This window comes from Somniosus microcephalus, unplaced genomic scaffold, assembly GCF_052327205.1.
Source record: "Somniosus microcephalus isolate GS21.2 unplaced genomic scaffold, FLI_Smic_1.0 unresolved_chr7, whole genome shotgun sequence".
Classification (NCBI taxonomy): domain Eukaryota; kingdom Metazoa; phylum Chordata; class Chondrichthyes; order Squaliformes; family Somniosidae; genus Somniosus; species Somniosus microcephalus.
The window spans coordinates 37,847,371-37,859,981 of NW_028225185.1; the positions used below are offsets into that span (position 1 = coordinate 37,847,371).

General features: G+C 52.2%; 1 protein-coding gene across 1 annotated transcript in view; it reads left to right on the plus strand.

Annotated features, from left to right (window-relative positions):
* LOC147086810 (voltage-dependent L-type calcium channel subunit alpha-1F-like) overlaps nucleotides 1-11,336 on the plus strand; it is a 160,722-nt gene extending 149,386 nt beyond the window's left edge. Inside the window, exons 32-34 of the mRNA XM_085978323.1 lie at nucleotides 6,671-6,691; nucleotides 8,642-8,770; nucleotides 11,217-11,336. Coding sequence (XP_085834449.1) covers nucleotides 6,671-6,691; nucleotides 8,642-8,770; nucleotides 11,217-11,336 — 270 coding nt within the window. The remainder of the gene's footprint in view (nucleotides 1-6,670; nucleotides 6,692-8,641; nucleotides 8,771-11,216) is intronic.
* Nucleotides 11,337-12,611: the final 1,275 nt, after the last annotated feature.

The following is a 12,611-nucleotide window of genomic DNA, read 5'->3' on the forward strand; positions in this document are numbered from 1 at the left end:
CCCCCCGAACCCTCGATTAGATTCCAGCCTGTAACTCACTCCCGGGTATCCGTTATTCTATATATAAACCCCCTGAACCCCTCGATTAGATTCCAGCCTGTAACTCACTCCCAGGTATCCGTTATTCTATATATAAACCCCACCGAACCCCTCGATTAGATTCCAGCCTGTAACTCACTCCCGGGTATCTGTTATTCTATATATAAACCCCCCGAACCCTCGATTAGATTCCAGCCTGTAACTCACTCCCGGGTATCCGTTATTCTATATATAAACCCCCTGAACCCCTCGATTAGATTCCAGCCTGTAACTCACTCCCAGGTATCCGTTATTCTATATATAAACCCCACCGAACCCCCTCGATTAGATTCCAGTCTGCAACTCACTCCTGGGTATCTGTTATTCTATATATAAACCCCCCGAACCCCTCGATTAGATTCCAGCCTGTAACTCACTCCCGGGTATCTGTTATTCTATATATAAACCCCCCGAACCCTCGATTAGATTCCAGCCTGTAACTCACTCCCGGGTATCCGTTATTCTATATATAAACCCCCTGAACCCCTCGATTAGATTCCAGCCTGTAACTCACTCCCAGGTATCCGTTATTCTATATATAAACCCCCTGAACCCCTCGATTAGATTCCAGCCTGTAACTCACTCCCGGGTATCTGTTATTCTATATATAAACCCCCCCGAACCCCTCGATTAGATTCCAGTCTGTAACTCACTCCCGGGTATCTGTTATTCTATATATAAACCCCCCAAACCCCTCGATTAGATTCCAGTCTGTAACTCACTCCCAGGTATCTGTTGTTCTATATATAAACCCCCTGAACCCCTCGATTAGATTCCAGCCTGTAACTCACTCCCAGGTATCCGTTATTCTATATATAAACCCCCCCGAACCCCTTGATTAGATTCCAGTCTGTAACTCACTCCCAGGTATCCGTTATTCTATATATAAACCCCCCCGAACCCCTCGATTAGATTCCAGTCTGTAACTCACTCCCGGGTATCTGTTATTCTATATATAAACCCCCCGAACCCCTCGATTAGATTCCAGCCTGTAACTCACTCCCGGGTATCTCTTATTCTATATATAAACCCCCCCGAACCCCTCGATTAGATTCCAGCCTGTAACTCACTCCTGGGTATCTCTTATTCTATATATAAACCCCCCGAACCCCTCGATTAGATTCCAGCCTGTAACTCACTCCCGGGTATCTGTAATTCTACATATAACCCCCCTCGAACCCCTCGATTAGATTCCAGCCTGTAACTCACTTTCGGGTATCTCTTATTCTATATATAAACCCCCCCGAACCCCTCGATTAGATTCCAGCCTGTAACTCACTCCCGGGTATCTCTTATTCTATATATAAACCCCCCCGAACCCCTCGATTAGATTCCAGCCTGTAACTCACTCCCGGGTATCTGTTATTCTATATATAAACCCCCCGAACCCCTCGATTAGATTCCAGCCTGTAACTCACTCCCGGGTATCCGTTATTCTATATATAAACCCCCTGAACCCCTCGATTAGATTCCAGCCTGTAACTCACTCCCAGGTATCCGTTATTCTATATATAAACCCCACCGAACCCCCTCGATTAGATTCCAGTCTGTAACTCACTCCCGGGTATCTGTTATTCTATATATAAACCCCCCGAACCCCTCGATTAGATTCCAGCCTGTAACTCACTCCCGGGTATCTGTTATTCTATATATAAATCCCCCGAACCCTCGAATAGATTCCAGCCTGTAACTCACTCCCGGGTATCCGTTATTCTATATATAAACCCCCTGAACCCCTCGATTAGATTCCAGCCTGTAACTCACTCCCAGGTATCCGTTATTCTATATGTAAACCCCCCCGAACCCCTCGATTAGATTCCAGTCTGTAACTCACTCCCGGGTATCTGTTATTCTATATATAAACCCCCCAAACCCCTCGATTAGATTCCAGTCTGTAACTCACTCCCAGGTATCTGTTATTCTATATATAAACCCCCCCGAACCCCTCGATTAGATTCCAGCCTGTAACTCACTCCCAGGTATCTGTTATTCTATATATAAACCCCCCGAACCCCTCGATTAGATTCCAGACTGTAATTCACTCCCGGGTATCTCTTATTCTATATATAAACCCCCGAACCCCTCGATTAGATTCCAGCCTGTAACTCACTCCCGGGTATCTGTTATTCTATATATAAACCCCCTGAACCCCTCGATTAGATTCCAGCCTGTAACACACTCCCGGCTATCTGTTATTCTATATATAACCCCCTGAAACCCTCGATTAGATTCCAGACTGTAACTCACTCCCAGGTATCTGTTATTCTATATATAAACCCCCCCGAACCTCTCGATTAGATTCCAGCCTGTAACTCACTCCCAGGTATCTGTTATTCTATATATAAACCCCTCCGAACCTCTCGATTAGATTCCAGCCTGTAACTCACTCCCGGGTATCTGTTATTCTATATATAAATCCCCCGAACCCCTCGATTAGATTCCAGACTGTAACTCACTCCCGGGTATCTGTTATTCTATATATAAACCCCCCGAACCCCTCGATTAGATTCCAGACTGTAACTCACTCCCGGGTATCTCTTATTCTATATATAAACCCCCGAACCCCTCGATTAGATTCCAGCCTGTAACTCACTCCCGGGTATCTGTAATTCTACATATAACCCCCCCCGAACCCCTCGATTAGATTCCAGCCTGTAACTCACTCCCAGGTATCTGTTATTCTATATATAAACCCCCCCGAACCTCTCGATTAGATTCCAGCCTGTAACTCACTCCCGGGTATCTCTGATTCTATATATAAACCCCCCGAACCCCTCGATTAGATTCCAGCCTGTAACTCACTCCCGGGTATCTCTGATTCTATATATAAACCCCCCGAACCCCTCGATTAGATTCCAGCCTGTAACTCACTCCCGGGTATCTCTGATTCTATATATAAACCCCCCGAACCCCTCGATTAGATTGCAGCCTGTAACTCACTCCCGGGTATCTCTGATTCTATATATAAACCCCCCCGAACCCCTCGATTAGATTCCAGCCTGTAACTCACTCCCGGGTATCTGTTATTCTATATATAAACCCCCCTGAACCCCTCGATTAGATTCCAGCCTGTAACTCACTCCCGGGTATCTCTGATTCTATATATAAACCCCCCGAACCCCTCGATTAGATTCCAGCCTGTAACTCACTCCCGGGTATCTGTAATTCTATATATAAACCCCCCCGAACCCCTCGATTAGATTCCAGACTGTAACTCACTCCCGGGTATCTGTTATTCTATATATAAACCCCCCGAACCCCTCGATTAGATTCCAGCCTGTAACTCACTCCCGGGTATCTGTAATTCTACATATAAACCCCCCGAACCCCTCGATTAGATTCCAGCCTGTAACTCACTCCCGGGTATCTCTTATTCTATATATAAACCCCCCGAACCCCTCGATTAGATTCCAGCCTGTAACTCAATCCCGGGTATCTGTAATTCTATATATAAACCCCCGAACCCCTCGATTAGATTCCAGCCTGTAACTCACTCCCGGGTATCTGTAATTCTATATATAAACCCCCCGAACCCCTCGATTAGATTCCAGCCTGTAACTCACTCCTGGGTATCTCTTATTCTATATATAAACTCCCCGAACCCCTCGATTAGATTCCAGCCTGTAACTCACTCCCGGGTATCTCTTATTCTATATATAAACTCCCCGAACCCCCCGATTAGATTCCAGCCTGTAACTCACTCCCGGGTATCTCTTATTCTATATATGAACCCCCCGAACCCCTCGATTAGATTCCAGCCTGTAACTCACTCCCGGGTATCTGTTATTCTATATATAAACCCCCCGAACCCCTCGATTAGATCCCAGCCTGTAACTCACTCCCCGGTATCTGTTATTCTATATATAAACCCCCCGAACCCCTCGATTAGATCCCAGCCTGTAACTCACTCCTGGGTATCTGTTATTCTATATATAAACCCCACGAACCCCTCGATTACATTCCAGCCTGCAACTCACTCCCGGGTATCTGTTATTTATTCTATATATAAACCCCCCCCGAACCCCTCGATTGGATTCCAGCCTGTAACTCACTCCCGGGTATCCGTTATTCTATATATAAACCCCACCCAAACCCCTCGATTAGATTCCAGCCTGTAACTCACTCCCGGGTATCTGTTATTCTATATATAAACCCCCTGAACCCCTCGATTAGATTCCAGCCTGTAACTCACTCCCGGGTATCTGTTATTCTATATATAAACCCCCCCGAACCCCTCGATTAGATTCCAGCCTGTAACTCACTCCCGGGTATCTGTTATTCTATATATAAACCCCCCCGAACCCCTCGATTAGATTCCAGCCTGTAACTCACTCCCGGGTATGTTATTCTATATATAAACCCCCCGAACCCCTCGATTAGATTCCAGCCTGTAACTCACTCCCGAGTATCCGTTATTCTATATATAAACCCCCCAAACCCCTCGATTAGATTCCAGCCTGTAACTCACTCCCGGGTATCTCTGATTCTATATATAAACCCCCCCGAACCCCTCGATTAGATTCCAGCCTGTAACTCACTCCCGGGTATGTTATTCTATATATAAACCCCCCGAACCCCTCGATTAGATTCCAGCCTGTAACTCACTCCCGAGTATCCGTTATTCTATATATAAACCCCCCGAACCCCTCGATTAGATTCCAGCCTGTAACTCACTCCCGGGTATCTGTTATTCTATATATAAACCCCCCCGAACCCCCGATTAGATTCCAGCCTGTAACTCACTCCCAGGTATCTGTTATTCTATATATAAACCCCCCGAACCCTCGATTAGATTCCAGCCTGTAACTCACTCCCGGGTATCTGTTATTCTATATATAAACCCCCCAAACCCCTCGATTAGATTCCAGCCTGTAACTCACTCCCGGGTATCTCTTATTCTATATATAAACCCCCCGAACCCCTCGATTAGATTCCAGCCTGTAACTCACTCCCGGGTATCTCTTATTCTATATATAAACCCCCCGAACCCCTCGATTAGATTCCAGCCTGTAACTCACTCCCGGGTATCCGTTATTCTGTAAATAAACCCCCTGAACCCCTCGATTAGATTCCAGCCTGTAACTCACTCCCGGGTATCCGTTATTCTATATATAAACCGCACCGAACCCCTCGATTAGATTCCAGCCTGTAACTCACTCCCGGGTATCCGTTATTCTATATATAAACCCCCCCGAACCCCTCGATTAGATCCCAGTCTGTAACTCACTCCCGGGTATCCGTTATTCTATATATAAACCCCCCCGAACCCCTCGATTAGATTCCAGCCTGTAACTCACTCCTGGGTATCCGTTATTCTATATATAAACCCCCCGAACCCCTCGATTAGATTCCAGCCTGTAACTCACTCCCGGGTATCTGTAATTCTATATATAAACCCCCCAAACCCCTCGATTAGATTCCAGTCTGTAACTCACTCCCGGGTATCTGTTATTCTATATATAACCCCCCCAAACCCCTCGATTAGATTCCAGCCTGTAACTCACTCCCAGGTATCTGTAATTCTATATATAAACCCCCCAAACCCCTCGATTAGATTCCAGTCTGTAACTCACTCCCGGGTATCTGTTATTCTATATATAACCCCCCCAAACCCCTCGATTAGATTCCAGCCTGTAACTCACTCCCGGGTATCTGTTATTCTATATATAAACCCCCCGAACCCCACGATTAGATTCCAGCCTGTAACACACTCCCGGGTATCCGTTATTCTATATATAAACCCCCCGAACCCCTCGATTAGATTCCAGCCTGTAACTCACTCCCGGGTATCTGTTATTCTATATATAAACCCCTGAACCCCTCGATTAGATTCCAGCCTGTAACTCACTCCCGGGTATCTGTTATTCTATATATAAACCCCCCGAACTCCTTGATTAGATTCCAGCCTGTAACTCACTCCCGGGTATCTCTGATTCTATATATAAACCCCCGAACCCCTCGATTAGATTCCAGGCTGTAACTCACTCCCGGGTATCTGTTATTCTATATATAAACCCCCCGAACCCCTCGATTAGATTCCAGCCTGTAACTCACTCCCGGGTATCTGTTATTCTATATATAAACCCCCTGAACCCCTCGATTAGATTCCAGTCTGTAACTCACTCCCGGGTATCTGTTATTCTATATATAAACCCCCCGAACCCCTCGATTAGATTCCAGCCTGTAACTCACTCCCGGGTATCTGTTATTCTATATATAAACCCCCCGAACCCCTCGATTAGATTCCAGCCTGTAACTCACTGCCGGGTATCTGTTATTCTATATATAAACCCCCCCGAACCCCTCGATTAGATTCCAGCCTGTAACTCACTCCCGGGTATCTCTGATTCTATATATAACCCCCCCGAACCCCTCGATTAGATTCCAGCCTGTAACTCACTCCCGGGTATCTCTGATTCTATATGTATTAGTTACGTGCATTATCTAACAGAGATTGCTGACATGCTTTCATTCCCCTCTCTATTAAATTCGTCGTACATTCAACTTGTCATCACCGTCATCTCATCCTCCTCATCACCTCATTTCGGGAACTTTTCCATCACTCTTGTCTCATCGCTTCGTCCTGCCCTAGAATGGTGGAAACCGTGGTGAGGTAATACACCCCTTCTTTATTCTCAGTGGTTGTGTCGGCCCGATGTCACACGCAGAGTGACATAACGTTACGTCAAAGAAATAAGACTCCCATTTCTCCAGCGCCTTTCCCCACCTCAGGACGTCCCAAAGCGCTTCACAGCCAATGAAGGACTTTTTTTGAAGTGTGGTCACTGTTGTAATGTAGGAAACGCAGCAGCCAATTTGCGCACAGCAAGCTCCCACAAACAGCAATGTGATAAATGACCAGATCATCTGTTTTTAGTGATGTTGGTTGAGGGATAAATATTGGCCCCAGGACACCGGGGAGAACTCCCCCCTGCTCTTCTTCCAATAGTGGCCGTGGGATCTTTTACATCCACCTGAGAGGGCAGACGGGGGCCTCGGGTTTAACGTCTCATCCGAAAGACGGCATCTCCCTCAGTACCGCCCCTCCGACAGTGCGGCACTACCTCAGTACTGCCCCTCCGACAGTGCGGCGCTCCCTCAGTTCCACCCCTCCGACAGTGCGGCACTCCCTCAGTACTGCCCCTCCGACAGTGCGGCGCTCCCTCAGTACTGCCCCTCCGACAGTGCGGCGCTCCCTCAGTACCGCCCCTCCGACAGTGCGGAGCTCCCTCAGTACCGCCCCTCCGACAGTGCGGCGCTCCCTCAGTACCGCCCCTCCGACAGTGCGGCGCTCCCTCAGTACCGCCCCTCCGACAGTGCGGCGCTCCCTCAGTACCGCCCCTCCGACAGTGCGGCGCTCCCTCAGTACCGCCCCTCCGACAGTGCGGCGCTCCCTCAGTACCGCCCCTCCGACAGTGCGGCGCTCCCTCAGTACCGCCCCTCCGACAGTGCGGCGCTCCCTCAGTACCACCCCTCCGACAGTGCGGCGCTCCCTCAGTACCGCCCCTCCGACAGTGCGGCGCTCCCTCAGTACCGCCCCCCCGACAGTGCGGCGCTCCCTCAGTACCGCCCCTCCGACAGTGCGGTGCTCCCTCAGTACCGCCCCCCCGACAGTGCGGCGCTCCCTCAGTACCGCCCCTCCGACAGTGCGGCGCTCCCTCAGTACCGCCCCTCCGACAGTGCGGCGCTCCCTCAGCACCGCCCCTCCGACAGTGCGGCGCTCCCTCAGTACCGCCCCTCCGACAGTGCTGCGCTCCCTCAGCACCGCCCCTCCGACAGTGCTGCGCTCCCTCAGCACCGCCCCTCCGACAGTGCTGCGCTCCCTCAATACCGCCCCTCCGACAGTGCGGCACTACCTCAGTACCGCCCTCCGACAGTGCGGCGCTCCCTCAGTACCGCCCCTCCGACAGTGCGGCGCTCCCTCAGTACCGCCCCTCCGACAGTGCGGCGCTCCCTCAGTACCGCCCCTCCGACAGTGCGGTGCTCCCTCAGCGCCGCCCTTCCGACAGTGCGGCGCTCCCTCAGTACCGCCCCTCCGACAGTGCGGCGCTCCCTCAGTACCGCCCCTCCGACAGTGCTGCGCTCCCTCAATACCGCTCCTCCGACAGTGCGGCGCTCCCTCAGTACCGCCCCTCCGACAGTGCGGCGCTCCCTCAGTACCGCTCCTCCGACAGTACGGCGCTCCCTCAGTAACGCCCCTCCGACAGTGCGGCGCTCCCTCAGTAACGCCCCTCCGACAGTGCGGCGCTCCCTCAGTACCGCCCCTCCGACAGTGCGGTGCTCCCTCAGTACTGGCACCGGGGGAGTGTCGGGCCTGGATTATGGGGCTCGAGTCTCTGGAGTGGGGGGTCGAACACACGACCTTCTGCCTCAGAAGCGAGAGGGCGACCCACTGGGCCACGGCTGACGATGTGAGGGGATTCTGAGTCGAATATTTTGTGCAATTTAGCCCCAGGCATCACATGACTTACCAAAGACAAACTTTTTTTTGGTTTCCGACTGAAATGTGTGTGCGTGTTTTTGAAAATTCTCTTTCTCTTCTCGCCACTGCCAACTCTCCCAGAGCTCGGAGGACAGCTCCCGGATCTCCATCACCTTCTTCCGACTGTTCCGTGTGATGCGCCTGGTGAAGCTGCTGAGCAAAGGCGAAGGAATCCGCACCCTGCTGTGGACATTCATCAAGTCTTTCCAGGTCCGTGCTTAGAGAGAGCAAAGCCCCAGTTAGTGTAGAGGGAGCTTTACTCTGTATCTAACCTGTGCTGTACCTGCACTGGGAGTGTTTGATGGGACAGTATAGAGGGAGCTTTACTCTGTATCTAACCCGTGCTGTACCTGTACTGTTAAGTCTGTGAGTTGTTCAAATAATTAATACTCAGACTTAATCAGTAACAATAAAACAGGTCTTTACTGGTTGGAGGTAGGGACTATTCTGAATACAAGATTACTGCACAGTGCTTATATACCGGTGTGTTCACCCCCGGTATTACGTCTACAGCAGCCTGAGAAAGTAGTACATCTCTTAAGGTGGAACAGGCTTAAGCTCTCTTAAGGTGGAACAGGTTACATACACAACACCTACCCTGGGAGTGTTTGATGGGACAGTGTAGAGGGAGCTTTACTCTGTATCTAACCCGTGCTGTACCTGCCCTGGGAGTGTTTGATGGGACAGTGTTGAGGGAGCTTTACTCCGTATCTAACCCGTGCTGTACCTGCCCTGGGAGTGTTTGATGGGGACAGTGTAGAGGGAGCTTTACTCTGTATCTAACCCGTGCTGTACCTGCCCTGGGAGTGTTTGATGGGAACAGTATAGAGGGAGCTTTACTCTGTATCTAACCCGTGCTGTACCTGCCCTGGGAGTGTTTGATGGGGACAGTGTAGAGGGAGCTTTACTCTGTATGTAACCCATGCTGTACCTGCCCTAGGAGTGTTTGATGGGACAGTGCAGGGGGAGCTTTACTCTGTATCTACCCCCGTGCTGTACCTGCCCTGGGAGTGTTTGATGGGACAGTGCAGGGGGAGCTTTACTCTGCACCTAACCCGTGCTGTACCTGCCCTGGGAGTGTTTGATGGGGACAGTGTAGAGGGAGCTTTACTCTGTATCTAACCCGTGCTGTACCTGCCCTGGGAGTGTTTGATGGGACAGTGCAGGGGGAACTTTACTCTGCACCTAACCCGTGCTGTACCTGCCCTGGGAGTGTTTGATGGGGACAGTATAGAGGGAGCTTTACTCTGTATCTAACCCGTGCTGCACCTGCCCTGGGAGTGTTTGATGGGGACAGTGTAGAGGGAGCTTTACTCTGTATGTAACCCATGCTGTACCTGCCCTAGGAGTGTTTGATGGGACAGTGTAGAGGGAGCTTTACTCTGTATCTACCCCCGTGCTGTACCTGCCCTGGGAGTGTTTGATGGGACAGTGTAGAGGGAGCTTTACTCTCTATCTAACCCGTGCTGTACCTGCCCTGGGAGTGTTTGATAGGACAGTGTAGAGGGAGCTTTACTCTGTATCTAACCCGTGCTGTACCTGCCCTGGGAGTGTTTGATGGGACAGTGTAGAGGGAGCTTTACTCTGTATCTAACCCGTGCTGTACCTGCCCTGTGAGTGTTTGATGGGGACAGTGTAGAGGGAGCTTTACTCTGTATCTAACCCCGTGCTGTACCTGTCCTGGGAGTGTTTGATGGGACAGTGTAGAGGGAGCTTTACTCTGTATCTAACCCGTGCTGTACCTGCCCTGGGAGTGTTTGATGGGGACAGTGTAGAGGGAGCTTTACTCTGTATCTAACCCCGTGCTGTACCTGTCCTGGGAGTGTTTGATTGGGGCAGTGTAGAGGGAGCTTTACTCTGTATCTAACCCCATGCTGTACCTGCCCTGGGAGTGTTTGATGGGGACAGTGTGGAGGGAGCTTTACTCTGTATCTAACCCGTGTTGTACCTGCCCTGGGAGTGTTTGATGGGACAGTGTAGAGGGAGCTTTACTCTGTATCTAACCCATGCTGTACCTGCCCTGGGAGTGTTTGATGGGACAGTGCAGGGGGAGCTTTACTCTGTATCTACCCCCGTGCTGTACCTGCCCTGGGACTGTTTGATGGGGACAGTATAGAGGGAGCTTTACTCTGTCTCTAACCTGTGCTGTACCTGCCCTGGGAGTGTTTGATGAGGACAATGTAGAGGGAGCTTTACTCTGTATCTAACCCCGTGCTGTACCTGCCCTGGGAGTGTTTGATGGGGACAGTGTAGAGGGAGCTTTACTCTGTATCTAACCCGTGCTGTACCTGCCCTGGGAGACAATCAGACAGGGACACAGATAGACAGGGAGAGAGACCTGTGTAGAGTTCTCCGGGGTTCAGTTAAGTCACTGAAGCTCTGTCTGTCTCACTCAGCAGGAATTCCCATCCTTCAGTCTGGCCTGCGGGAGATGTCTCTCCGCCAGTCCGGCAGGGCTACAGTGGGGCAGCCCCTTCCTGCGGGAGGTGTCCCGGGTCACCTGCACCTTTCTGCATCCGAATTACAGGTCAGCATCCGCTGCAAAGGATTGGGCTCAACGTACTTGGGGAGGAAGGGGAAGCGGAGTGGAGCTCATTGATCTTTCCGAGCGTGTTCTGCCCTATAATGAAAGGACCCTCTCTCTCTCTCATTACAGGCCCTGCCCTATGTCGCTCTGCTGATCGCCATGATTTTCTTCATCTATTCGGTGATCGGAATGCAGGTAAGCGGATCAGGGTCACCAGGCCCTAGCAACCAGCCGTCAACAGGCACCTAGCAACCAGGCCCCCTAGCAACCAGGCCCCCTAGCAACCAGGACCCAGTCACCAGGCCCCCTAGCAACCAGGACCCCCTAGCAACCAGGCCCCGAGCAACCAGACCCCAGTCACCAGGCCCCCTAGCAACCAGCCATCAACAGGCGCCTAGCAACCAGACCCCAGTCACCAGGACCCCTAGCAACCAGACATCCGAGCAAACAGAACCCAGTCACCAGGGCACCTAGCAACCAGGTGCCCTAGCAACCAGAACCCCTAGCAACCAGACACCAGGCCCCTTAGCAACCAGGCCTGCGGCAACCAGGACCCCCTAGCAACCTGTCGTCACCAGGCCCCCAGCAACCAGATCCCGAGCAACCAGTCCTTGACAGGCCCCCAGTGACTCTGTCTCACGTGCACACACCTGCTCTGCTGCGGCCCCTCTGTCGCACATGCTGCTCTTCCCCGCTTTGCCACATTCCCCTCTCCCAAGTCAGAAAGTCGTTGGGTTGAGCCCCCACTACAGAGACTCGAGCCCCATAATCCAGGCCCAACACTATCCCGGGGCCAGTACTGAGGGAGTGCCGCACTGTCGGAGGGGCGGTACTGAGGGAGCGCCGCACTGTCGGAGGGGCGGTACTGAGGGAGCGCCGCACTGTCGGAGGGGCGGTACTGAGGGAGCACCGCACTGTCGGAGGGGCGGTACTGAGGGAGCGCCGCACTGTCGGAGGGGCGGTACTGAGGGATCACCACACTGTCGGAGGGGCGGTACTGAGGGAGCGCCGCACTGTCGGAGGGGCGGTACTGAGGGAGCGCTGCACTGTCGGAGGGACGGTACTGAGGGAGCGCCACACTGTCGGAGGGGCGGTACTGAGGGAGTGCCGCACTGTTGGAGGGGCGGTACTGAGGGAGCGCCGCACTGTCGGAGGGGCTGTACTGAGGGAGCGCCGCACTGTCGGAGGGACGGTACTGAGGGAGCGCCGCACTGTGGGAGGGGCGGTACTGAGGGAGTGCCGCACTGTCGGAGGGGCGGTACTGAGGGAGCGCCGCACTGTCGGAGGGGCGGTACTGAGGGAGCGCCGCACTGTCGGAGGGGCGGTACTGAGGGAGTGCCGCACTGTTGGATGGACGGTACTGAGGGAGCGCCGCACTGTCGGAGGGGCGGTACTGAGGGAGTGCCGCACTGTCGGAGGGGCGGTACTGAGGGAGTGCCGCACTGTCGGAGGGGCGGTACTGAGGGAGCGCCGCACTGTCGGAGGGGCGGTACTGAGGGAGCGCCGCACTGTGGGAGGGGCGGT